The sequence below is a fragment of the Azolla caroliniana genome, unplaced genomic scaffold (genome assembly GCF_043228905.1).
Source record: "Azolla caroliniana isolate FFs.n. ecotype wild unplaced genomic scaffold, voAzoCaro1.0.p SCAF_22, whole genome shotgun sequence".
NCBI classification, from domain to species: domain Eukaryota; kingdom Viridiplantae; phylum Streptophyta; class Polypodiopsida; order Salviniales; family Salviniaceae; genus Azolla; species Azolla caroliniana.
The window spans coordinates 2658860-2686562 of NW_028230457.1; the positions used below are offsets into that span (position 1 = coordinate 2658860).

The 27703-nt window shown below is 37.7% G+C and overlaps 3 protein-coding genes across 5 annotated transcripts; 2 read left to right on the top strand and 1 right to left on the bottom strand.

Moving 5' to 3' along the window:
* Nucleotides 1–518: 518 nt before the first annotated feature.
* Nucleotides 519–7041, top strand: LOC147849766 (uncharacterized). Of its 3 annotated transcripts, XM_087337151.1 has the most exons (6): nucleotides 519–609; nucleotides 1459–1557; nucleotides 4885–4969; nucleotides 5398–5533; nucleotides 5910–5972; nucleotides 6115–7041. In XM_087337151.1, exons 3-6 carry the CDS (start codon nucleotides 4915–4917, stop codon nucleotides 7007–7009), a joined length of 1149 nt encoding a protein of 382 aa, XP_087193277.1. In that variant the 5' UTR covers nucleotides 519–609; nucleotides 1459–1557; nucleotides 4885–4914; the 3' UTR covers nucleotides 7010–7041. The 3 variants fall into 3 exon arrangements, with proteins under 3 accessions (XP_087193277.1, XP_087193278.1, XP_087193279.1); XM_087337152.1 differs by lacking the exon at nucleotides 519–609 and having other exon boundaries at nucleotides 1434–1557; XM_087337153.1 differs by lacking the exons at nucleotides 519–609; nucleotides 1459–1557; nucleotides 4885–4969 and having other exon boundaries at nucleotides 5458–5533; nucleotides 6123–7041.
* Nucleotides 7042–14160: 7119 nt separating this feature from the next.
* Nucleotides 14161–16218, top strand: LOC147849767 (uncharacterized). The gene is made up of 3 exons (XM_087337262.1): nucleotides 14161–14891; nucleotides 15518–15606; nucleotides 15792–16218. Exons 1-3 carry the CDS (start codon nucleotides 14161–14163, stop codon nucleotides 16004–16006), a joined length of 1035 nt encoding a protein of 344 aa, XP_087193388.1. The 3' UTR covers nucleotides 16007–16218.
* A 2334-nt stretch (nucleotides 16219–18552) lies between these two features.
* On the bottom strand, nucleotides 18553–21708 carry LOC147849768 (uncharacterized). Its single transcript, XM_087337296.1, has one exon. It carries the CDS (start codon nucleotides 21479–21481, stop codon nucleotides 18932–18934), a length of 2550 nt encoding a protein of 849 aa, XP_087193422.1. The 5' UTR covers nucleotides 21482–21708; the 3' UTR covers nucleotides 18553–18931.
* Between the last annotated feature and the right edge of the window lie 5995 nt (nucleotides 21709–27703).

Here is a 27703-nt window from a genome sequence, read left to right on the forward strand (position 1 = left end):
AATGGACTCATGAGAGAGAGAGAAATATATGGTGACAATCAAGCGATATAGATGAGGTGGTTGTGCCAACTCTTCAACAATAGCCAAGATGGTTCTGCCACCTATTTGTAAAGCATGCACGCTCGCGTAGTTCGGTAGATAAACACTAATGAGTTATGTCGGCATGGAGAAGTGATAGATATGTAGATTGATAGATAGGTATATGGTGTTAGCAAAGAAAGATAATGGGAAGTAGTTTGGAAGAAGAGAGATATATATATATAATATCAATATGTAGACATGGATATGGTGTAACTAAAGATGAGTTTGGAAGTGAAAGCTTTATATACATGATACATACATACATACATATATGAGTGAATGAATGAGAAGGAAGTAACTAGAGGAAATAAAACAACATGCAAAAAAAGGAAAACAAAAATTAACTCCTCCTCCCCTTCTTCTTCTTCTTTCATGCTATCTTTCTTTCTATCCCTGTCTTTGCCATTCTTTCTTCTTCTTCTTCTTCTTCTTCTTCCTCTTACTACTATTACTATTATTACTACTACTATTACTGCCTGCCTTCCTTCATCCTCTTAATACATGTTCCACAACCTTCGGTCAATCAAAGTAATTTGTTTTTTTAACTACTACTATTCATCATGCATCATCACTTCTCTCATTTTCTATTTTTAAAGCTCCCCTGTTTTTCAGCTTCTGTTTCTTATGCTAATCTTCATGTATATATATATATATATATATACATCTAATTATATCACACACAATTCTTCTTCACATTTTCTTTAATCTATGAAGAAACTAAGAAAACAAAACCTTAACAGAAAATTCATGATTATATATATATATATATATACATCTAATTATATCACACACAATTCTTCTTCACATTTTCTTTAATCTATGAAGAAACTAAGCAAACAAAACCTTAACAGAAAAATCATGATTATATATATATATATATATATATATAGTCTCATGATTCTCTAGATAAGCTTGTGCTCTGTTTCCCATTCAATATCCTTCTGTTGTCATGTCAAATCTCTTATTACTAATTATGCTTAGTTATAGTCTCCTGAATACACACACATTTATGTATATATTTGCACTTGTTACATCTATCTGACTTCTAGTGTTGGGACTCTGTTTGATCACTACATGTGTTTGCATATCATGCAAAGAATCTGAAATAATGCTTACCATATTCAATTTGCATACACACATGCATATATATACATATCTGCATACAGATTTATTTATATATACTCGTGTTCATATTCATGTACCTACCATATACACACATCTCATGTACACGTATTATCACACTTGTACCTATATATACTCGTGCACATTAATGTATATGCATTATATGCAGAACGAGCCATTCCATTGATCACGAATATTCAGATCATTTTGCATTTTCTGACTAAATTGTTTTGATGGGTTTACAAAATCATGCAGGGAATCTGAGGTTATATGTAATGCAAAAAAGCCCAGCCGAGATTTAAACGGTCAAATTTTGATGATGTTCAGCCCAAATTGGTTCTAGAGTAGCAAAAGGTACGTGCACATAAACTGCGACTAACTTTAACAGGAAAGGTTTTTGTTGGCTCGTTGGAATTGTTTTTCTGTTTTTTGGTGGTGGTTGTTTGACATGAAGTTAAATCAGATCCAGATTGAGGTGAGGAAGCTCCATAAGTTAGTAACAGATTAGCACGAGTGAACCTCTATGCATGAATATATATATGTATATTTATATATACATATACGCATATGTACACATATACATATACGTATATGTACACACACACATTTTATATCCACATATATATATGTGGATATATGGGGTATATATGCGTTTATTTGCTGTTTATGTGTGTGCATATATACATACAAATTACATACACATATATATCCATCTGTGGATATGTATGTATATATGTCTGTTTTTGTGTGTAAGTATGTATGTATGCTTGCGATCTTTCGTTTGTGTGAATAAGTTTGTTTGTGATCCATGCAAGAAATTCAAACAATTTGCAATTTACTGGTGCAAACCTTCAGAAAGCATTCATCTATCCATATTGATTAGAAAATAGGGAAGTATTAATCCATATTGATGAAGTCGTGTTAAGTATTGGTTGAAGTCTGATGAACCAACTTGTTAGCCTTTGATTTATTTGAACTCTTGATCATAACCAAAACACAACACTGTTAAATGTATCGGTACTATGGATGTACAATTCGACAGTTTTCAGTACTATGCATTTGAGAATGTGCTGCCATGGCACTATGAAGTCTTTGGCCTTCAAGAAATGATCTCTTTGATGCATCAAGAAAGAAATATTGCTTTGATGCCTAAACTCCATCACTTCACTTTCTGCTAACATGGAGGCGGAAGTGTGTGGAAGGGAGGAATATGGGAATCAACATGAAACAAGTTGGAAGGTTTTGGAAAACAGGCCTGTTACTAACTTCCCTAAAGTAATGTCCGTGCGCTTGTACATCTGTCCACATGTGTACTTTTGCTTGAGACCAATAGTGTATCTTTATCAAGATCTTGGGCATGGAAAGAGTAATTGAATGTGTGCAATGGTAATAACTTCTGGAGAACAAAATTTTAAAAAATAAAGGAAAGATCTTGCCCACGGACTAGGTTACTTCACATTTCTGAGTGGTTTGAGAACTGAGATAGACATCACCTCACCTCCTCCAACATGCATTAAAGGACCTCACCACCAAATCCTTACCACAATGACAGTGCATTACAATCTCCCTTGGCATTCATCGTAGTGATACCAACATCAGTCATCCACACCTTAGCGCCGATCCATTTTACCATTTCACTCACATTAATTCTAAATAGACCAATGGGGAAGGGGCAATTGGAATTATCCCTCTCTCCGTTTATGTATGGCTCGTCCAACTCTTCATGAAATCTTACTTTGGACACTCCCTCATTCCAAGACTAATCTGTCCTTATCACAATGGATACCTTCATAATGAGAGTTCTGACTTTATTTCCGAATGGTTCGAGTCCTTATTTGGATGTGGACGCTTTTGAAAGTATGTCCTCAGATATTTGGAGTATTTAGGAGATAGTGTACTCTGACGTGTTTGTTTTTCTATAAATGTCCTGCAAAATTCAGTTAACAATGCATATTTTGAAGATATCTATTATAAGTAACAAGTCATATGTATGGCGTTGTATTACAACTGAAATATAGAATTTGGCAAATATGCACATAAGCATAATGTTAGTACGGAGTTACCGGCTTTAATGGTTGGACCACACAAGCTCCAATTAAAATTTAGAATGGACCACAGGTATGGCGCTAGGATATATCCTGGTTTATCTGGACTTTTATTACTAAAACAATAGACACATGAACTTTCCCAGAAATTTTAGGAGACTTTTACTGCAATGAAATTCTGCCCACTTCTCGATGTTCCTTTTCTTGCAGAAACGGAAGTCAAATTAAGTAAAAACATTTTTCAAATTTCAAAATGACTATGTTCTAGTAGTACAGGAAATTGGTTTGGCCTTTTTCGGTGCTACAGAATTCAACAGCTACTGATTCCATACAATATTGAATGTGCTTGGCTGAGAGAGAGCAAGATAGTTACTATCCTGTGGAGATGAATTGTACCACAAGCAATGAACCACTAGGGTTCATGTCACATGATGAGAAATATTTATTTCTTCAGTGTGCAAATTGACCATGGTTTATGCTTGGAATGATAATCTTAAGAACAAGGTTAAGAGGCTGATTCATGCCCTTATGACTAACACCAAATTCCAATGTTGCAAATTCTAAACCATACCACCTCAATCCAAGTACTCAAAAACATCTAGACAAACAACTCAGCATAAATAGTCACACCCCGCTAAACTTTTGATGCAAAATAGTAGAGGGCACTGTCACAGCTTGATTTGAAGCATACAGTTGGGAAGAACCTGACCCATGTTGTCAAACACAAATATCCATCTGAAGCATACAGTTGGAAAACATATCGATGGAAAAATTACCCTTTCTAACAATTGCAAAAAGCACAATGAACTTAAATGTAGTGTTTGCTTTTGGCCTGCTTAATATCAAACAGAAAGAATAGGGACTGATTCTGCTACAATAAAATAAATAGCAGGGATTTTCTTCAGACTAGTTGTAAGATGAATCATAAAAATTATTTAGCACTAGTTAAATGCTTTGTGGCACCTAACAGTCTTTATGACAAAAGAGCATGCATGACTGGGATTGTGGTAATTATGGCAAGGTGTTTGGATATTTCCTATTCAAACTACGTCCTTTCTGGGAAAAAGCATGATTCAAGCAATGTTTATGTATAACATAGTTCATCTTGATGGCATATGATCCAAGCCTGAATGGATATGATAGCTCCATGTATGTGTGCCTTTTTATATACCATATAAATACATGTATGTGTTAATACATGTATTTAAATAGCTCCATGTATGTGTGCCTTTTTATATACCATATAAATACATGTATGTGTGACACCTAACAGTCTTTATCATAGGTTTAATCTCTATAGATAAAACAACTTTAAATAGCAAAAGAGCGGGCCTGGCTGGTATCATGCCAGATATGGCAAGGTATTTGGATACTTCCTATTCAAATTGCGCCCCTTCATAGAAATATGAGTTGGACTATGTTCATCTCGAGCACAGCTCATCTTGAGAGGATATTATCCAAATCCGAAATGATATGATAGCTCCATGTGTGAGTCCTTTTCTATATACCATAGAAATATAGATATGTATGACTGATTTAATGCAAAATTACAATATGACATAAAATAGCACTATGTGAACAGGGTAAACCAGTTAGAGCAAGGAAACCATTTCAAACTTTGAGTTCCTTTTGACAGGGTTCAAGTGATGCTTCCGGAACATTCAGGATGGCAGGAAGCTCTCATGATGCATCAAGCTGCAGTACTACTGGAAGTGAACTTGGTATATACGTAAAATTTTTGAATCAACATAATGTAATATTGGCATACTGTATTACCTCCGCTAAATTTTTCACTACCCACCAAATCAATAGTGTATCTTAATCAAAGTCAGCAATCTATATATTACTGACTTTTACACACCACTGAGTTTGATGGGTACTGATGAAGCAGCATTAAAAGTATGCATGATTCATGAAAAGGAAAAACACGAAGCACCTATTCAAGTGAACATCGCAAAATATACAAAATTGACCAGAATACCCTTCTGTAGTACCAAATTTCCTACTACATAGGGCCATATGGATCATTTTCTTTTAAAAACTTAGGGCTGTTGTAATACATATCTTATTACTTAAGAGGTGTTTTGGTATGTTGGCCTTATGCATGGGAACTTTCAAATGCAAATAAAAGTTTTCTCACAATTTACAGATGGAAGGAAAAGACCCAACCCAAATGATAAGGCAGCGTCGTCTAATTGTAAACCTTATGAATGCCGTTTTTGCCCGATGAAATTCGCTAAATCTCAAGCACTCGGGGGCCATATGAACAGACACAGGCAAGGCAAGTTGTTTGTTTCCATCTTACAAAATCTGCATGCATTGTTAACTTTGCAGAGTAGTTAGTTATGTATTGATTCGAAAGATTTGTACATAAAGTTCATTGTCCATAACCTATAAATTGCATTATCCACATGCCTTCACAAGTGCATTTGTGGGGAAAGATGGAAAGAATACAAGTCGTGAAGAAATGTTTTGCATCACTTTGCATATATAATACATAGTGCAGATTTGCATAATCTGTATCTTAATAAATGAAGTGTCCATCAATCTTCTCCATGGTGTTGCCCATTATCTTAAATAAGTGCATCATTGTGCATTATCTTAACACAAGTGTATAATTTATTCTCCACATCTTAACAAGTGCACATTCTACGCAGAGAGAGAACGAGAGCAAGTCATGAATGCTCGCAAATTGCTTATGCAACAAGACCTCTCATGCATCATGTAAGTGAATCCCTTTCATATTTTCACTGAGACTAATCATTTCATTGTTTAGTAACACAGTAAAAAAGAGGTCACAAAATTTTCAACCGTATCGTTCATCCCTATAGTTCCTATTTCCTCATTCTGCATTCTCCTTTTCAAGGATGCCAGGGCAAAATAATGCACAGTTACAAAGATCTTCGAGTGAAGGTTCGTTAAAGGATGTCCAGGGAATGGGAATGGCAATACCTGAACCTTCTTCTTTTAGAGGAGGCCTACAATCCAATGCCTCATATAATGCCCCATTAGTTCCTCCAATGTGTAACTGGAACCTTGCTACCATTCTGGAGCACCCTCAACATAGTGTGGCTAATCCTACAATAGATGGGATCATGCCGCCATTTCAACCCCATCGGCATATGTATGCATCACCACCTTTGCATGATGCATCGCCATACATGATGATGCATCCTCAAATTGCATCCACATCATCATCACATGATATGGTGAATGTCAATACTCCATTCACCTCGGACAACAAATCTATGGCCGGATCGTCAGCATATAACAACAATAACAACATCGTCAACCACCACAATCTAGAAGAAGATGTCGGTGTTTTAGCTTGTAATGAAGAATGCCCAAATCTAATACAATCATCGTCGTCGTCATCGAGCAAATTTCTTCTTACGCATCATGGAGTAGGAATTAACGTGAAAAGGACACCACATAATGATTTGTCACCACAATCTATGATTGAAGATTTGAACTCCGTTCCTCCTGCCAGCATTAACAACAGTAACAATAACAGCAGCAACAACAACAATTCGGATTTGTTCTATACATACTCTGTTCCAAGGGAAATTAGCATGCCCAATACATCCTTGGATTTCAATATAGGCTTAACAAGTCATGATCAAATGGATGGGTTGTGGTTACTAGGTGGTAATACAAAAACCACCCCTGATTGCCCGTGCCCATCTAATGATGATGAAGATTGTTTACAATTTGGTGTTGATTATCCACCCAATGAGAATATAGAAGAACAGAGTCCATAGAGAGGGAGAATTATTTTTCAAAGGCTTTTTTTCCTTCCTGGCCTTAGCATCTTTTTTGTACTTTTTTTTTACTTTTTTGCATCTCTTTTTATTTTTGCTTACGTAGTTAGGCTTAGATCTCATCATCTAAATTTATTACTAGTTTACTGATAAATAATCATAATAATTATATATAAGACATGTATTGATTAATTGTTTTTTTCTTTCTTTCTTTTGTTCCTTATTATTGGATATAATAATTATAAGTAAATAGATTTTCATTCGATACCACTTCTCGAGCAAGGGCTCATCAAAACTGTCCACAAAAAGAAAACTCGGACTTGATTACAGTTTGGACCTAGAATATCTGTAAGGCAAATGTGATTCTTAAAATTTTTAAGCTCTTTATGTAGGTCCTACTCTAGCTAAATTAGTGTAATTTTTATTTGAATGATCTAATGACTATGGCTTGTACACAGATTATATCAGAGTTGTGACACCCTTGACTACCCAACCATTCTTACTTTGGTAGCTTTGAGATCTCTCTTGTATGTGTTTCTTACTGTTGCCAAGATAAATAGATTCCACATTTGATTGAAAATACTGTTTCATTTGCTGGAACATTTGATTCATTGTCTCTTAACACAGTATGTAACGCTTCATTGACATGTAAATTATGTATGTCCTTCGCTTCGCTCCTTTGAATTCTTGTTTTGAAAACCTGTCTAGGGTATGCAGGTGCCATGCATTTGTGTTTGTTTTCCTTTCCTTTTATTTACTCTTGTGATTTCTTCTTAAGAGTTCTTCTACTTGCATCAGTTGAGACTGTCCTAGTTATTCTTGGGCATCTTATGTCAGTTTTTTCCATGCACTTGTGGCTCACCTCAGACATCTCCGTGCATTGGTTTGAACCCTCTTTTCTTGTAATCTTGTCATGAATCAATCAATTCTTTCTGGATTATGTGAATACACTCTTTAAATACTCTTTAAACTCATTGCATACCTTAATCTCCACTCTTTAAATTCAAGTTTTTTCCTCTCCACTCTTAATCTCTCACATCCAATGTTTTTCCTTTGTAAGTGACAATCTATAAGTCAATGAAGGAATGAGAGATGATAAGTCATGCAAGTGTTGCAGGGCACATTGGGGTATCTTACTACGAAGGAATGAGAGATGATTGATTTTCAAGTCTCGAATGAGAAATCACGAAAGTCATGAATAAGTAGGCAAAGCAGAATCAAGAGATAAGCCATGATTGACTTCTTACCACTCTACAAAATAGATAATTCAACTTCAATGCACGACAAAACCAAGTCACAATAGAATGTTGTAATCGGGCAGACTTTGTGATGCCATGGTATAGAACCTACCAAACTCATGATAGAGTTTTTGGACATAAAGTAGGCAGAGCGTGAATGGTAGGGGGGGGCCCACACCAAGAACATCCTAACCACAAAAGAACCTGAAGCCAACATCCACATGCCAAAATGGATTCACATTTTCACTTGAGATGAAAATGTGAGATGACTCTTATCACTTATGAATCAATCATATGAGACAAAAATCCTACATGGGAACACTAGACCTATGATAGCAGATGCCACCCAAGGGGAACTAGCAATGACTTTGGAACTAGCAATAACATTGCGTTCGATACAAGAGTTTGCCCCTAATGGAGTGCAAAAGGCAAATACCAGGGGTCCTAAAATGATAGCAAAACCTTGAAGACATTTGAGTTCACTACCAATTTTCTTCTCAAAAAAGTTCATGGATTTGAAAAGGATGCTAAAAGACATTATTTTAAACACACGGTGAATGTGCATTACTACTTACACAATCACTCAAATCTGGGACTATGAAAAATGCATATACAATGGTAGAGCTCACGCTAGATTTTACTAGTAAGTTCATACTTGCAAATTTAAAGTAATGGTTTTGATTTTTATATCCATCCTAAAGCATGCCTTTTAGATCATTATACTTTACACTCAAAAGTGGAATAAAGTTTAATGCCATTCTTTGAAGAATTTGGCTTTGCTACAACCCAACTGTACTTCAAAATAACACTTTACTAAAGAAACGGTGTCTAATATTTACCATCATAAAGCATTCATACCTTGACTTTGAGTTCATTGTGACGATAATTCACTCGTGCTTCTCCCCAAATTTGATTCTTTAGATTAAAGCTTTTCTCCTAAAAATTTGTCTTTGCAACTTCACCCCCTCTCTCCCCGAGGTTGAAAACTATAACATTTGTTATGTGGAAGGCACCATTAAAATCACTAATAGACAAAATATTCTCATTTGAACCCAAATAGCATGCACGATTTTAATTATGGTCATCGTTGGCCATGCATATGAAATGTAAGCATTAACCATTAGAGAGGTATTTAGTAAAATTGTAGATGTTATGTAAAAACCCTTTTTACATCAATTTAAAACACTTCGAAAGCTATGAGGTTAAGTCAAAATATGATAGTATCTCACATTTCAAATTACCGATCTTTTTATAGTTTGTCAATAATTACATGAGATTCCACTAAACCAATAAGAGAATAGGAGCGAGTTGCCACACAATCCCTAGTAGTAAAGTTTAGGAGATTGTGAGTTAAAACATAAGCCAAACACAATGCATTAGAAGAGGTAGGATAAGTAATCTTTGATCACATTTAGTTAATATATACATATCAATTAAAAGAGAAGACAATCATACATATGTGTAATTGTTTCCAATCAAGAACAACAATAATAATAACAACAAATATGCAATTACTTAGAGTCTTAGACTTTGAGTAATTAACCCTTTGATGCCTTGACAAATCCTTTATTTACATTTTGACAACCTTTTTGTCATCATGGAATCTCTTACAATGAACAAAAATAACTCTACACTTTCGTTAACAATTCATTTGCCCACGAGAAGGTAATTTGGAATTTTGTTGAGGAATATCACTTTGAGATTTGCCACATGATATAGCATTGTAATGGAGAAACTTTTTACCCTCTAGAACCCCATGACGTCATACAAATCGCACCCTCAAAGTGGCTCATTCGAGCAAACAACACAGAATGATGGAAATAGCTATCAGATCAACTCTAATGCATGCTCATAAGGTAAAACCTCTCTGTCACTCTACAAGGGAAATTAACGAGAGTGGTGCAAGTTTGGCAATAGGAGTTCGTAATGAATCTCATGTTACTCTTTAGACTTTAGTTTTAAAGTAATCATTTGATAGTGGAGTCACTTCCTAGCCAATCATTTCTAACTACTCACTATTGGCCCTTGGGGAAGAAGCAAGAGGCATTGATGATGATGACATCCTCCGGAATACTGAAAGCACTTGTTTATACAGCATGGTTGAACCCATATATGCTCGCCACCTCACATCCAAGCATGATTGACACTTAGTATTCATGCAACCATGCCATTTTGTGATCATGCATTAGTTTGCGCGAGGTGTTGATATCTCGTACAATCAAGATTATCTATGACAAGGTACGATAAATAATGTGTAAAACCATAACCTATAGGTAAATAACTATTTACTTTGTGGATCTTTTCAAAACGAAAAGGTATGTTAAAAATTTGTACTTTCAAACTTAAATGTTGGAGTTCGTCAAGCGTTTATTCACTTGCCCTTATGTGATTGAAATTCCTAGCAAAATGAACTTCTGTAGAACAAAAGATGTTTATTCAAATTGTCCTCATTGTTTCATATTGAATGCAATGCTCATGGGCACATCACTGCAATGGATTTCTAAAATTAGAAGACATTGTAACACTCTAATTGTGTGTCATTCATTGACATGTGAAAAATTATGATTACTCCAACTCTTGGTTGCCATTAATCTTCAATGCCATAAAAGAATGACCTCACCCTCACAAAATATAGAAATGAGATGGCAAAGATTAAAATTTGATTAAAGCCTAGTTACCCATCAATAGGGGGAAGTTTAACATGTTATATTACTAGCAAACTACTAAAATGGTAACTATCTTCAATAGTATTAAAAATGTCTGAAGGCTACAACTTGAAGTTATCTACCCAAATGCTTACAACGTAGAATAAAAGGCATTGTATGTACACCAAAACCTGTACATACAAGGGGTGTTGAAACTTGATACGGCACATTACCACGGTGTACTGATAGTCAAGAAAAGGTCCATGGAACTATCAACATTGTTGAGCATGCAAGGAAGCATCTTCATGATGCATGGTCAATATGACCATTCAAATTTCTGGCTAATTAATCTTACTAGCAAAGTAATATTTGTCGCACTAGTGAGAATTTGGTGAACTTTTGTGGTAATCTTCAAATTTTCGGAATAAGTCAAACAAATAGTGGAAGAAGAAGAGTGCATTTTGTTGCATTGTTGGGTTTTGAACCACTTTCAATATTGGCATTTGAATAAACCACTTTATAAGGGAAAAAGTATCAAATACCATTTGGCTCTTTTTTATTTCCTTAAATCCCCTCAATCAACAAACGAAAGATGAAAAGTGGGATCAATTGGGCACTTGAGGAAATAACAATGGTCTTAGGCACATTTGTGGGAGTAAAGAGAATATCAAGTAATTTTCCAAGTTTTTTATGGATAAAGAATCAAGTCATCATAGATACATACATACATAGACGAACATGTGCATCCACATATATGCACACAATGAAGTCAACATTCGTAAATACATATATATGTACATGCATACAAACACAAATATAATTACATGCTTAGTCCTTTGACATTGAACATTTTCTCCTAATCCAATCTCAACTCTAAATTGAAAAGCCGCAAACCTCATAGGAACTCCCAATTGAAAATGCATTCAATTCCTTGGTTTGGGCCGTTTCCTCTTAGATTTGGTCTGTTACAAGTCCACTCCTCGTTCTTGATTCTACAACCCAATCACTCATATAATACTTCTAGAATTCGCCAATCAATATACATTTGGGTTATGTAGTTGCAATCATTAGTGTAGAGTACCCATTCATATCTCTTGAACAATGTATGGGTACTTGATATGTCTTCCTTTTACAAAATGTTTCCGCCATCCAATCTTAATATGAGAGCCAAAGCTTTGGCCTATATATTGTGTGGAACATTTGACAAAGAAGTACAAATCTCGAATTAATCTGTGCTAGAGGTTTCCTCTAGGAACTAAACTTTGATTGTTATCTCAAATTAATTTATGTCTTCGAGGTTTCCTTTGGGAACTAACTTTGATTGTTCCTAAAGCAATGAAGAGATGTATGATTAACAATTGGTAACGGTTTGGTTTGAGAGTGTCAAAACCGATCCATTTAAACGTTTTGAAACTTGAACCGATCCAAACCAAACCACGAAATTGTTTAAAAAGATCCAAACCGTTAAACCATTAAACCGTTAAAACCTGGTTTCGTGGTTCAGTTTCAGTTTTCAACTAGGTCAAAATTCAAATTTAAAATTTTTCATTTTTTTAATTTAAATTTTTTTTAAAATTTAAATATTTTTCTAAAATGTGAGAATTAGGCTTAAAAAATGAAAAGATTGTTAAAAAAAATTAAAAAACCATTAAACCGTGGTTTCTAACCGTTGAAACCGTTAAGTCACGATTTTGCGGTTCAGTTCAGTTCAAACCAAACCGTTGCCGACTGTTAAAGAATTGTACTAAAATATTTAAAAATCATCTACTTTCATGCCATTTCAAAAACCTCATTTGAAACATGATTCCAAGAATGCAATGGGAGCCATACCAAATGGCAACAAAATTCCATTCTGCAAAAAGAATAAGAATCCATTGGGGAAATGTAGGTTCTTCCGGTGTAGAACTCACTAGTGAATAATGCTTATTCTCATTTGGGCAAGCATTAACAAAGGATAGACAATTCACAATCGAGTGCGTAAAATCCTAGTGAACCACAATGAGCTTGATCTTCTGAAATCCTAGTACAATATTTATGACAAGTATTGGATGAGGATTTTAATTTAAAGACTCAAGGAATGGAGTAACTAAATACAAATGGCATGCACATACAACCACATAGGTACATAATTTATTACTATGTTTTATGTATATCCAAATAACATATAGCTAAAAGGCTACGAAACATGACCTCCAATGTATGTAATTGTTGAGGATATGGACTTGGGCATTGCAGCCATTTGAACCCTAAAGGGATGTGGCTCTAAGGAGATGGGCATTAAGCTCATCGACAAGAGACTCAAAGAACAACATTCAACTCGCTAGTGACTTGGTTGGCCCTCTCATTGCATTACTCTTTTGATCCCAAACTTAGTGGACACAACTAGGGAATGAACCCAAGAAGAGGCATATTCAAGACAATCTCGAACTTTGCGATCCCAATGGGATATATGTACAACTACCCGAACCATAGTGATTAGTATCCATGTATAAGACGCAAGCACCTTTTATACATGTCTTGACTTCTAATGTATATTCAACTACTATATAGATCCCTAGTGAAGAGAATGGCGTAGGTCCTTGCAAACAAAACATGCATGCATGCATGCATACATCGATACGTGCATACATACATACATACCTACATACAACCATTGCACACGTACACACATACATACAAACCATTGCACACATACACACACACATACAAACCATTGCACACATACACACATACATACATACACACACACACACACACACACACACACACACACACACACACATATGGACATGTAGACATATATACATACATAGATATAACCATTGCACACATACATAGATACATACATACAACCATTGCACACATACACATGCACATTACATACATACATGATTTATGTATGTACACGCATCACATTTGGCATGGCCAGCTGCCATGGGCACCACGTGGAGCCAAGAGAAGCCATGGCACCACCACCACCACCTTCTTCTTCTTCTTCTTCTAGAAGATTCCACCTCTCCACCTCTCTCCCCTCCTCATGAAATCCAAAGCATGACTGATTTTGCATAAGAATGAATTGAAGAACATCCTTCCATGCACAGAAAGGAGAGCTTCCATCAAATACCTTATTTCACCATCACCCACACACACATCTTTCTTCCTTCTTCTTCCTTCTTCTTCTTCTTGATCTTGTGGTAGCTTCACCAGGGATTTTTAGCTTCTACTGTTGCTTGCTTGTACATCTGATTTTGTGAATAGGCAGGCAGCCATGTATGTCATTATTCGCGAGCCTCGATTCCGTCATCTTGCCCCTCTCTTGATGGCCTTCATGCTGGTCCTGGCTTTAGGCTTTTGTAGTGTTGTCCCCATTTCTTCATCTAAGGAGACTGGCGAAGAAGCGGCAGCCATGGATCTGAAAGAGAGAAGTCAGGAGGCGGCAGAGAAGGCTGGAGAGGCGGGCCGAGAATTTGCCGGGAAAGCTGCCGAGAAGGGCTCGGGTGCCACGGAAACCGCCAAGGAGAAGGCCCGGGAGGCGGCCGAGAAGGGCTCGGGTGCCACGGAAACTGCCAAGGAGAAGGCCCAGGAGGCCGCCGAAGAGGGTTTGGGTGCCACGGAAACTGCCAAGGAGAAGGCCCGGGAAGCCGCCGAGAAGGGCTCGGGTGCCACGGAAACCGCCAAGGAGAAGGCCCGGGAAGCCGCCGAATTCGCAAAGGAGAAAGCCAGGCAAGCGGCCGAGAAGGGCTCGGGCGCGGCCGAGACGGCCAAAGAGAAGGCGGAGGAGGCTTCGAAGAGCGCCACAGAGAAGTTACGAGAGGCGGCCGAGGGCGTAACCGAGAAAGGGCAAGAGGCGGCAGAGAGCGCGAAGGAGAAGGCCAAGGAGGCGGCCCACCGAGGCACGGAGCAAGCCGGCGACAACCTCGGCAAGGCCAAGGAAGATTCGCAAGCTTGGACACGTTGGGCGTATGAGAAAGTCCAATCCTTCGCCAACGTTGCTTCCAAGTGAGTAGTTAGTAGAAAAACATAGTTCAATATATCAAGGTCTTGGGAACTTTCTCCATAGTTCCTTGTTTGATTTTCATACTTTTTTTTCTTTGTTTTTCGTTTAATCTTTGTGTGAAAAATATAGTATATCAAGGTTTTGGGAACTTTCTCCATAGTTCCTTGTTTGATTTCCATTTGTTCTTCTATGTATCTCGTTTAATCTTTGTGTGGTCAGTTTTGGTAAGACTTTTATTTTGTATGGACAGTGGAAGTTTGTTTTTGTTTTGTGTGATTGGTTGTAGGATCGTAGAAGTATATCAAGGTTTTGGGAACTTTTGGTTGGGTTTGAATCTTTGTGTGGTTGGTTTTGATGAGTTTTATTGGTATATGAGGGGTGAATTTGATAGTTTGTTTTTGTTTGTGTGTGATTGGTCGGATTTGGGAATTTAGAAGTATATTGATGTTTTGGTTTATGGACGGGTGAATCTAGTAGTTTTGTTTTTGTTTATGTGATCGGTTTTGATAGAGTTTTATTGGTGTATGGATGGGTGAGCCAATAGTTTGTTTTGCCTTGTGAGTGATTGGTCTGGTTTCGATGAATTTTATTGGTATATACATGTGGATGGTTTTGGTCACTTATGTAGGGAAGCGGAGGACTTGGCGAAACATGCTGGAGAGCAGGTGGGGGAGCATGCGGCATCACTCAAAGACAAGATTGTGAGCCAAGGGAGTGGTATGCACACACCATGAAACACATTCTTCGCCTTTTGGGTTTTCATTACTCTTAAGTTTCTAGGTTCTTCTTTCCAAGCATACTCTCAAGTTTCTCTCACAAATACGTGGTTAACAAGTTGTAGATCCTTGTTTGTTTCTCGCCTATTCTTGCTAATAGAGATGGATTTTTCATTTGTATCTCAGAGACTGTCGATCAAGGCTCGGATGCCCTCAGACAAGCCTCTGATGTGTCGAAGGGTACAGGCAGTAGTGCGGCTGATACTTTGAAGGACAAGGCGGGAGCCGTAGGAGAGGGCACGAAAGCGGCGTCGCAACAGTTCGAAGACTCGGCCGCATTGGTCGCAGAGAAATTGAAGCAAAGTGTAGGGTGGTCCTCTAAAGATGACAAGGAGCTATAAAGAAAGATGAGAGATGCTCTTTCTTTTAATTAAAGGAAGTATAAAGTGAGGAAGTATATATATTGTAGATTCTAAATTCTATATAATTACAAGAGTGGGTGAATGACATGTAGAGTTGCACACGTGTGTGTACACAATTTGTCTTTTTTAAGGCCCTTTTGAGGGATTGAATCCAATTTTAGTGTAAACATTTATGGGTTTTTGATGGATTATATATGCCCTTTAGTATGTAGGATCTCTTTGGATGGAATGTTTTGTGGATCTCAAAGTCTCATCTCTTTGGATGAAAAACTTTGTGGATCTCATGTCTCATCATAAGAATTCATTCCTTTCTTGTGAATGTATGGTTTGTGGGCTTGGAATAATCTCAATGGAATGTTTTGTGGATCTCAAAGTCTCAGCTCTTTGGAATGAAAAACTTTGGATCTCATGTCTCATCATAAGAATTCATTCCTTTCTTGTGAATGTATGGTTTGTGGGCTTGGAATAAACTCAAATGTTTTCATAATCTTTAAGAGAATGGATTGAGTTACTTTAAATTGAAATATATGTTTCAAGTTAATGGTTTGGAGATGACTAAATGTTAAGTGAGCTTAGCCTTCAAAGCAATTGTTTTCCTAATCATTTGTTTGTGTTCTCTATTGTGTGGAATTTGTAATAATCCACAAATGGACAATTGTTTGCTAAACATTGATTAGATAATTGGCTTCAAAAGTTCATTTCCATTGTGTGGAATTAGCCAAAGAAAAAACATCAAGAAGTCTAGGAATTCATGTCTATCGCGGTCAATTGATTTTTAAGTTCAAATGGTTGAAATGAAGCTATGGATAGTGATGGTTTTTGAAGAAGTTCTATGTTGGGTTTCACACTTAAGTGGCTTCACAAAATTCTTTTCATTACACAATTTGGAAGTAGATCACCTTGAGCATAAGTACCTAGTAGTTGTGAGAAGGATTCACATAATTGGCCTATAATGAGCAAGCCCTTCATGCGTTTACTATTAAGTGACAAGGATGTGAAGGAAGGGGCCAATTATGTCTCGAACATATGGCACAATACCATGAATATCTCAACATAAGATACTAACAACATCATTAATTAAACTACTTTCTTGCCATAACCATTATATGTCACTCTAATGCCATAACCTATATCTCACTCTAAGGGCCGATTTAGAAAAACAAAAAGTGTGACTGATTGTTGAAAATGGAGTAGATTTAGAATTACAATGAAGTTGATTGTAAGACATAAGATAATGTGGAAAGTTGAGAAATTATAGTTTGATAGTTAACATCAAATAACATAGAGTGAGCATAGAAAGAGAGGCTAATAATGTCAGCTTGTAGTTTGTGGGGGTATTTTGGTAAAAATATGTTTGGCATGTTTATTATGTGCATTTTTTTGCAAATAATGTAAGGAGTATGCGTGGTAGCACTTGAATGTATAACCATGATCAAATTCACTTAGGTATTCTTTGGTTGGCGAGAATGTTTCAAGATTATATGAAAAACCAAATACCCTCGGTGTGCTACAATTATGGTGTTCCCCACACCATTACTAGAGGATGTCTCATATTTTCCCGTAGTGAGCTTCTAATAATTTCTTCACCACCTATTGTAAATTTGTATTTATGACTTGAATCAGATAGAAAATTTCGCCCCCCTTCAATCGCAAATAGAAAATTTCACCCCCCTTCACTAAAGAACAAGCCCAAATGCAAAGGCAATGAGTTAAGCATGTTTAAACTTACCATTGTCTAAAAAACTACCATCTCTTCTTATGTTTATCGTATTGTGAGGCTTAGTTAAGTGCCAGATCTTGCATGTACATTTACATCTCTATATTTTTTTAATCTCTTCTTATGGTTGTGCATTAGTATTCTAATTTCTAACCATGCAAAGTGGCAATGCATCATTCACTTATCCCTCTTAGCTCGAGCAACACGAAAGGAAAACTCGAAAGAAGAGGAGGTTTCTCACTAATTGATTGTATCCCCACCCAAAGATCACAATTCTCCATGAGGGTTTAGGTTTTAGGGTTTACAACGAACGATCACACAAAGGGGTATGAATAAGTGATGTGAAAGGTTTTGTTCATGAGTAGTGGCTACAATTTCGATAATCGATCACCTCTGACAATAATATCGGTTTCCATGATCTACAAGACTTTATCCGTAATATGCACTATAACTTTAATTCCTTTTATGGGTTCCTACTCTTATAGATTTAGAGGAAGCACCCACATATATTTGACCAACAAATAGCTTCAATAGACAAAAAGAAAGCACAAAGGTTGGCTCAGTGGTTGTGATCTGTTTCTCTCTAAGCTGATGTTTAGGGTTTAGGGTTTAACCCTAATCCTTAATTAAGGGCACAAGATCTAATGAGGTAATAATAACAATCAAAGACCAAACCAATTCTGATATGGATGAGGTGATATATATCTATTCAAACTTGACACAAGAAACATTGTGATTGATACATACAAAACACAATGTACAAAATTAACACAAAAAACATATTCTCTGAGACAATACATTACCATCATTCAGTACAATACAAATTTTATAATTTTATTACATGTATGGCAGGTTATGATCATTAATCACTGCACAAATGGGATCTCATATTACAAGTGTTATGAAAAGTAAAAGAAAGAGGAAAATGAAATGAAAAAGATATACATGGTTCAATCAATCCCTGAATCAGTGATGGGAGATTTGATTCTGATTCCCCCACTGTTCTATATTTGTTAAAATCCTTGAAGAAGGCCCTTATTGACACCTAAATCTTGAATTCCTTTGATTCCTTTGATGACTATCATAAGGACTCTACTGCAGCTTTGAAGAATCATGTTTACTTAAGCAGGGCTAAATTATGTTTTATCTCCCCCTTCTCTTCGAAGCATCATGTTTACTTAAAAGGTCTAATAATTTTCTTTAATTCTTCTTTCCTTCTTCTTCCATGATTGCAACACAGAGTCAGAGAATTTGACTGGCAATGCATATGATCTTCCTCGTTTCATCGAGTTGGAAACCGGGGAAATCTCTCCATCTCTACCTTTACCTTCACTTTTCATATCCATAATGTTCTCCATCTCTGCCACATTGTTATACAATATGGCTGATGCTTTCTGATAATCTATTCCATATAATTGTCTCAATCCATGTAATGAATACTTATCCATGCATCCAGCTCCCTTTAATTCCATCTTATAATCATAACCACCTTGTTGCAACTTAGATATGCTCTTTTTTTTCTTTAAATTCTTTTTCTGCTTCTTCCTGTGATCTGAAGTACCTCTTTCTCTGGCATACATTTGCTCTTCTTTGTCAGTTTTTTTGCCAATCTTCCATGTCAGATCCAAACCCTGCTTATTGCTTCTTTGCAGAGTTATTTCTTCTTCTTCATCAAAACCATCCTTATGGCTTCTTTCCATATTCAATTCGTCTTCATCGACACCATGCTTTCTGCTTCTTTGCATAAGAACCAAGTCTTCTTCATCTGTGCTTCTCTCCGAGACCAAGGATCCTTTCTTCCAAGGAAATTCTGCATCAGACACATCCTGAAGAAATTTAAACCTCACTGCTGTATGTGGCTCTTTAGTAAGACCTGTATTCGGAAATCTAAGGCTTCTCTTTCTCACAACAGGGAATCTAGCCATAGATATTCTGTTGGAGCTTCCATTGTTATTACAACATAATTGATCCATCTTCCTTTCTCTGAGGCATTCATCTTCATCATCATCATCATCTCTGATGCTTGGGTCTCTTATACATTCTTCAGGCACATCAATAACTGGTGGTGAAGAAGGTCTAACTGATAAATTTCGTTCATGAATCCGATCTGAAAGATCGTTCCAAACATACTTTATACATGTTTTTCTCCGCTTTGGATCTAGGTTTTCTGGACTAGATAAAACAGGTTCCATGGATGTCCACAGTTTCTTCTTCTTCTTCTTCTTCTCTAATCTTGTGGGGCAATCTTTCTGATCAGAGATCATTTCCACAGCATGAAGCAACAAATCCAAGCCATCCATCCTTTCACTACTAAACCCTAAACCTGTACCATCAGTATTGTTATTGATCCCTTCACAATCTGCAACAACTTCCTGATATGCCTTCTTGCATACATCCATAATATCAGTAGTTGTGTTCTGACCATCCATGGCTTTTCCAGAAGCTTTGAAGTTTGAGTTTTCGGCTATGGCTATGCCATACTTCTCAAATTGGGTGCCAAGGTTTAAATGCATATTATCACATTCAGAGCTATCCACAGAAGATACTGAAACTCGCAAGTACCCATGGCAGTTGTTCTCTGGGGATGGATTAAGAACAGAGTGATTCTGTTTCTTTCCATTACCTCTGTGTGTGAAGACAGAATCCTGATGCACAGTACTGTTAGAGCTGCTACTTAGATTAAGACAAGGAATGGATACCTGTGCAGGTTGTGCTAGTTGCTTCATTTGTGTTCTGAGAGGATCCCTTTGCTCAGAGAGAAGATCATGATGAGAAGTATCTGATTCAGATGTACAAATATGATCTTTCAGAGAAGGCAGTCTTAACTTTATAATTTCTGTAGGGTGGAAGAGATTACGATCATCCTGTGCAGTTATAATAAAAGCTTTCTTCGTCTCCTCTAGCTCCGAGAGCTTGCTGGATATGGCAGAACGAACAGCACTGTTCGTAAACATTATATCTTCATCCGGTCGATCTGTTTGAAGTTGTAAATCATGTGAATCCATCATGAGCTTTCGTACAGCACTCGGAGAAACCCTAGCTGCAGAGCCTTCCACTAGAGAAGAAGGAGAATTCTCCATTAATTCTCTGTGTGACAATAATTTCTGTACATGGGGTGGAAACTTAATCACCTGTGTACTACTATTTTGCCCTAATTTATTAGAAACAAGAGATAAGCTCTGTGTTTGTTTGAGATCATGACATTCTGTATATCTCAATTCACACATATTCTTCTCCTCCTTGCAATCGCCATTAGGTCTGGAGGATAAAGAAGAAGAAGAATTTGTATTAACCATAGCAGAATTATCTTCTGCAACTCTCGGATCGATCTTCATTGCTGATCCTTCCATCATCGTCTTCCATGGATTTTGAACCAACATATAATTTTCAAGGTCTAATTCTGTCAAGGTATTATGATTATCATTGACTCGAATCGTATTATGAGAATCTTCAGCTGTGGTGTCCTTTGCACCAATCAAGGCAATGTTTCCTGAAGCAGAAGACATATCGCATTCATTAAGAAACCGTAATTTAGCAGGGTCAGTTTCCAGCTCTGTTTTTCTGTTCATACTTGTGATATTCCAGGAGCAATGGCGATTGCAGAATCTCTTACTGATTTCTTGAACACGGTCATGGAGATAGCTTGAAAGATCCCTTGTATCACTCATGATGAAAGGGACAGAATTTACCTCGACAGAAGCAGAAAGATGGGAAGTTGAAGTAGGCAAGGGCGCCATAGCCAAAAAGCTTGATCTGTGCCTGCTAAGTTTCTTCTTCTTCTTCTTCAAGCTCCGTCTTCAGGTTCTTCTTCTGCTTCGTCTTTCAAATTTTGTTGTGAAGACGAGCTAGATTCTTCTAATTCAGGATCAGAAGAGAAAATTCTCTGCTGATTTTGAAACAAAACAAAAATCTCTTCTCCTTCTTGTAGCAGAGAATTCACTGCGGATTTGGAAGTAAACGGATTCTGTCTTCTTCTTCGTATTTCTTCTTTCTTCTTTCTACTTTCTGCAGCAGAGGGGTTCTCTGCGGATATTGAAAACCCTAGAAACTTGAATCTGTGTGTTCTTCTACTGTTGCTTCGACGTTTCGAAAACCTAATTTCGTTGGGAAGAATAGAAGAACAAATGAATCTAAAACTTACAGAAATCAACCTTCTGCTTCCCTGTTATATCAAATATATCTTCTGCTAATTCAGGAGAAGACTTCATTTCTCTGAGTAAAAGCAAATCCAACACCATCCATTGGCCCCTTTCCCCTTCCAGAATTTCTTTGATGAAGAAGAAAAAACCTAATCAATTCTTCTTCTTCTTCTTCTTCTTCCTAGATTAGATTCTTCTGTTTCAGGGGGGAAGAGAGTGGTCTATGATTCTATCTTCAGAGGATTTGATTTGAATCCATCATGGACAAATTCAAGGGATGCTCCTTCTCAATTCGTGGAGCAAGAATTCCGTATCGCAGGAATGCTGCAGGGGGAGGAGGAGGAGAGGGACAGAGTCTGTGAGGAATCGCCATAGCCATTGAATCTTAAGGTGGTGGTGGTGGTGGTGGCATCAAAGAGAAACGCAGAGAGAGAGAGAGAATTTTTGTGGGCATTTTCTGTAGTTTGTTTTGTTGTTTTTTGGGGGCAGGAGAGAGAGAAAGAAACCATGGACATGGGACATGGACATTCGGATGGACATGGGACATGGACATGCGGATGGACATGGGACATGGACATGCAGATGGACATGGGACATGAACACATGGTCCATGGATGTGAACATGCAGAGATAGAGATGGACATGGACATGAACATACACAGATGGACATGGACATGGGAACTTGGACCTGGACATACACAGATGGACATGGACATGGGAACCTGGACATGGACATGGACATGAACATGCAGAGATGGACATGGACATGAACATACACTGATGGACATGGACATGGACATGAACATGCAAAGATGGACATGGACATGAACATACACTGATGGACATGGACATGGACATGAACATGGACATGAACATGCAGAGATAGAGATGGACATGGACATGAACATACACTGATGGACATGGACATGGACATGAACATGCAGAGATGGACATGGACATGAACATACACAGATGGACATGGACATGGACATGGGAACCTGGACATGGACATGAACATGCATAGATGGACATGGACATGAACATACACAGATGGACATGGACATGGGAACTTGGACATGGACATGGACATGGACATGGACATGAACATACATAGATGGACATGGACATGGGAACCCACACACACACTCTTCCACTCCCCGTCCTCACTTCGCATTGGGATTTCGATGCCACTAGCATATAATAGCTACGAGAGAGAGAGAGAGAGAGAGAGAGAGAGAGAGAGAGAGAGAGAGCCCGGATGGATGTAGCTCCGTTGGTAAGGTTGCCCAATGGAGACCAGGTGGTCATGGGTTCAACCCCTACATTCCACAGTGGCATCTAGTAAATTAAGAGTATATTCAATGAAGTATATAATAGAGAGGTGAGGAGATTGGGTTTGCCACTAGTGAATTAAGAGTATATTCAATGAAGTATATAATAGAGAGGTGAGGAGATTGAGTTTGCCACTAGTGAATCAAGAGTATATTCAATGAAGTATATAATAGAGAGGTGAGGAGATTGGGTTTCGAACCCACGACATAGTGCTTGTAATGTTAACAACTTACCATTAGGGTAAGGTACTTATAAGAAAAGAGGGAGAGAAAGATTTTGCACCTTTGTGTACTTAATGTAGCTTTGCCCATATACAACAGTGAACTTATTGGTTTGTGGTATGAATGTTATACCTTTGTAAGCGAGTTATTACTTTTAAATGTTCCGAGAGAGAGAAAGAGCCCAGATGGATGTAACTCAGTTGGTAAGGTTGCCCAATGGAGACCAGGTGGTCATGGGTTCAGCCCCTTACATTCCATAGTGGCATCTAGTGAATTAAGAGATATATATGAAGTATATAATAGAGTGGTGAGAAAAATTAGGTTTCGAACCCAAACCAAGACATAGTGCTTCTAGTGTTAACAACTTACCATTACGGTAAGCTAATTACGATAAGAGAGAGAGAGAGAGAAAGATATATTAACGTGTTCTAAGGCCAAAATTGGCCCATTAGACAATTGGTTTATGACAAAATAAAATTGCGATGAATGTAAAAATAAAATAAAATAAAATAATAATAGAGCTTAAGCATATTTCAAGAGAGACTGAGACTGAGAAGCGATGACGTGCCAAGAATAGTGTTGAAACATATTTATGATGTAACTTTGTACTCGGAACGCCGTTTTTTATGATTTTTGGCTTGTTGCGAAGCTAGTTCAAAGAGATTTCCAAGGATTATTTGGACGTTACGTTACATTATCATTACAAGAAGCTACAAGAAAAATTGTTGTCGTCTCAGGTTAGCTCTCTCAATCTCTATTAGGATGGCTGACACAACAATAGGAAGTGAGTTGATGATTGTTGATGGATGTGGTAGTAATGATGGTTGTGAATATTACAAGAGGCAAAAGTGTATCGATTCTACAGAACATGAGAAAACATCATATGCTGCTATTCTTGGTGGGAAAGATGTTATTGGATATAATTATAATATTGACAGTCGTCATGATTTTGTTAAGGCTTTGCTTTCCGATTTTATGGAAAAAAATGAGAAAGATGCTAAAGATTGTGTGGAGGAGGATGTTGTCAAGGTGGTGATGGTGACCAAGTCTATGTTAGCAACTTTTGATAGGTTCTATGATCGTGGTGTTATTTTGTATTTCACTAGCAAAATTCCTTTAGTATCATGGATTAAGTAGTGGTTGAATTCATTCATAATGCCTAATTGTGTTGAGGATGTCTATGTGGGTCCAAGAGGTTTCTATGATGTGGTTTTTCAATCGTCAGAACACCGTACGACTTTGATGGCAAAGGTACCAATATTTGTTGATAGAAGATTAATGCATGTGATGGAATGGGTTCCGGTGGTGGATTATAAAGATTTATTGAAACAACAATGTCCAATTTGGGTGACCGTTGATTGCAGTAACTCATTTTGGGGATTTACTACTAGGATTGATGTCTCAAATTGGTAAAGTTTTGGTTGCTCCTCATGTTAATTTGTTGAACAAATGTAGATTCAACATGTTATGGGATAGATATAAGTTGTAAACTTCTAGGATGGTTGAGTATAGATAGATCTCGATTTGGTCAATTTCGTTTTAAGCTTCAATGGGAGATTTTTGCAGGGCATTGTTTTAAATGTGGTAAATTGGGGCATTTTATAGCTGAATGCCAATATCATGGTGAACTATCCCCATAAAATAATGTCAGAAGGAAAAATAAGGAAGATGTTGAGAAGGATATTGTCTCAATGGTTGATATGGTCATGGATGAGGGAACATCTTATAGGTTAGAGCGAGATCCCAAAGTTCATGGTCATGTTAGAGGTGTTGGGGAGGAGAATGGAGCATGCAGTAATGATGACCTAGATGTTGAAGATAGAGAGTGGCATCAAGTGAAGCATAAGATAAAAGGGAAGGGTGTTCCCATACAAAGGGACACAAAAAATACTAACGGTAAGGAATTACCAAAAGATAATTTGAGATAGAATGAGGGGTTTAAGAAAAATCCTTGGCAGAAACTGTTAGGAATATGTCCCTCCTATGGAAGCAACCGACTGGTCGGGCCAGGTACCGACAGTCGAAGACATGAGGAGCCGACAGTAGGAGAGTCCAAGTCGAAGACACGACCAACTAGTCGGGCCGACTCGACAGTCGACGCTAAAGTCGACTAGTCGACTTGTCGGCCGAATATCTATCACTGCTGTAATAGTAATGATAGTAGTAGTGGCGACATTGGTAAATAAGCCCATACAGTGTATAAGTATAAATACACTTAGGGCAAACATATTGTGTGTGTAGAATAGAATAGTCGTGAGCCTCTGTTGTAGAGATTGATAGAGACGCGAGAATGTGTGAGGGGGAAGATGAGAGCGGCTTCATAGCCTAGTGAGGTATGACGCCAAGAGCCATGTGTGGTTGATACACTCCATGTGGAGAGTGTTGAATTCTGATCTCATCTTGTATTCTCTTGTGTATAGTGGAATCTTTGTTCTCCCGTGGTTTTCCCCATTTAGGGTTTCCACGTAAAACTTTGTATTCTGTGTATCTCTTGTGATTCTGTCTTTCCGCGATATTGTCAATCACACAGTCGGCCCTTCTCACTAATAGAAGGGAACAAATCCCTACAAACTAGTATCAAAGCACAAAGTTGAAGATGGAAGGAGGTGTGAGTGGCTTCCAAGGTATGATATTTATAAACTCTCAGAAATATGCAGACTGGAAGATAAAGATGGAAGACCTTCTCATAGTCAAAGACTTGTACGAGCCAATCGACAGAGCAGAAATACACACAGGGGTATTAGAGTTGGAATGGAAACATCTCAACAGAAAAGTAGTGCCCACCATTCAACAATGCGTTGATGTAAGTGTCCTTCAACATGTGCCAAACGACTCAAATGCCTACGAGATGTGGCAGAAGTTGTCAGCCTTGTGAAAAGAACAAAGTGCGGAAGCAACAGAAAGCAAAACGTAGGAAAACACAGGTTTAATGGAGAGCTTGGACACACACAGTACGCGGGGGAGAGAGAGAGAGAGAGAGAGAGAGAGAGAGAGAGAGAAAGAGAGACAATACACACAACTCTATTAAAAAATAATACTTAGTTTGTACATAGAATGTGCTTAGTGAGCACTTTTATACAAGTCCATATGGACTGATAGAAGTACTGACACCTACTTCAATGCTCATAACTGAGCTCTACACTAACTCCTAAAATATATTCCTATGCGGAATATCTTTCCAACGGCCTTGCGGTTTACGCACCGTTATGGCTTCTCATTGCGCACCGGTTTACGCACCGGTCCGGCCTAACCGATCGGTCCCAACCGATCCGGTTCTCCGCTTGCACAACCGATCTGGCCTATGTTGAGCTTGTATCTTAACACTCCCCCTCAAGCTCAACTTGAGGCTCTTCTAGTTCTTTCGGATCACCGCTTCGGTCTCTTCTGGCTTCACGGCTTGCTCGTGCTCCTCGACCTATTTGATTCCGCGCACCTCGACCCTTCCGGCCGACTTGTGTGCTCGTGCGGCCCTTCTCAGCTCCCTTGCTGTCGCGGTGTTGGCGCCTCTTCGACTGCCATTTCTTACTATAACCTTCTCATAAATTCGGGAAATTGCAAGCATATATTCACTTGGCACCTCAAGTTCTTCCATTCACCTCCAAAGATGATCACGAGGCACCATATCAAAATCTTTCTTGACGTCTAAAAAGCAACAATATAAACCTTTACCTTTATTAAAGGTGACTTTCCTCCATTAATACTTGAAGGGTGACAAGGTGATCAACGGTGCTATGGTGTTTTCGAAAGCCAACTTGTCCATAAGCTCCCTTACCATTTTTTATAGCCCATACACTTATCTTTGATTCCATTATACATCCAAATAGTTTAGCCATTAATGAGCCAACCATGATGGTTCGATAGTTGTTTACATTATTTACATATCCACCTTTATGTAAAGGTTTGATCCAATTTGTAGTCCAATCGTACGACATACGATGTTGTAATGCATCATTAAACATATTGCTTCAAATTTGTAGTCCATCCTTGAGATATGTGGCATCAAAAATTCTTGTGAATCAAGTTGGAAACTTCTTGTACGAGCACTCATCCATGTCACCAAAGACAATAACTTCCCCTTTGGATTTGAAAAAAGCAATATCATCTTCTACATTGGCAAAAGGTTGATCTTTATCTGGAAACAAGCATAAAAGTTAGAATCTTGATGAGGAATGAAACATCCAACTACAAAAGTGGGCAAATCATTAGGTATTTCAATTTTGAGCCATATGTAGCATTTATGTTCATCATTTTTTATGATTGACACATA

Bases quoted from the DNA above. Each gene is read 5' to 3' on its own strand.
- LOC147849766 (XM_087337151.1), top strand. From the start codon at position 4,915: ATGGCAGGAAGCTCTCATGATGCATCAAGCTGCAGTACTACTGGAAGT. The intron at 4,970-5,397 runs GTATATACGTAA...CACAATTTACAG, and splicing joins TACTACTGGAAGTGAACTTG to ATGGAAGGAAAAGACCCAAC. The intron at 5,534-5,909 runs GTTGTTTGTTTC...CTACGCAGAGAG, and splicing joins AACAGACACAGGCAAGGCAA to AGAACGAGAGCAAGTCATGA.
- LOC147849768 (XM_087337296.1), bottom strand. From the start codon at position 21,481: ATGGCGCCCTTGCCTACTTCAACTTCCCATCTTTCTGCTTCTGTCGAG.
- LOC147849767 (XM_087337262.1), top strand. From the start codon at position 14,161: ATGTATGTCATTATTCGCGAGCCTCGATTCCGTCATCTTGCCCCTCTC. The intron at 14,892-15,517 runs GTGAGTAGTTAG...TCACTTATGTAG, and splicing joins TTCGCCAACGTTGCTTCCAA to GGAAGCGGAGGACTTGGCGA. The intron at 15,607-15,791 runs GTATGCACACAC...TTTGTATCTCAG, and splicing joins GATTGTGAGCCAAGGGAGTG to AGACTGTCGATCAAGGCTCG.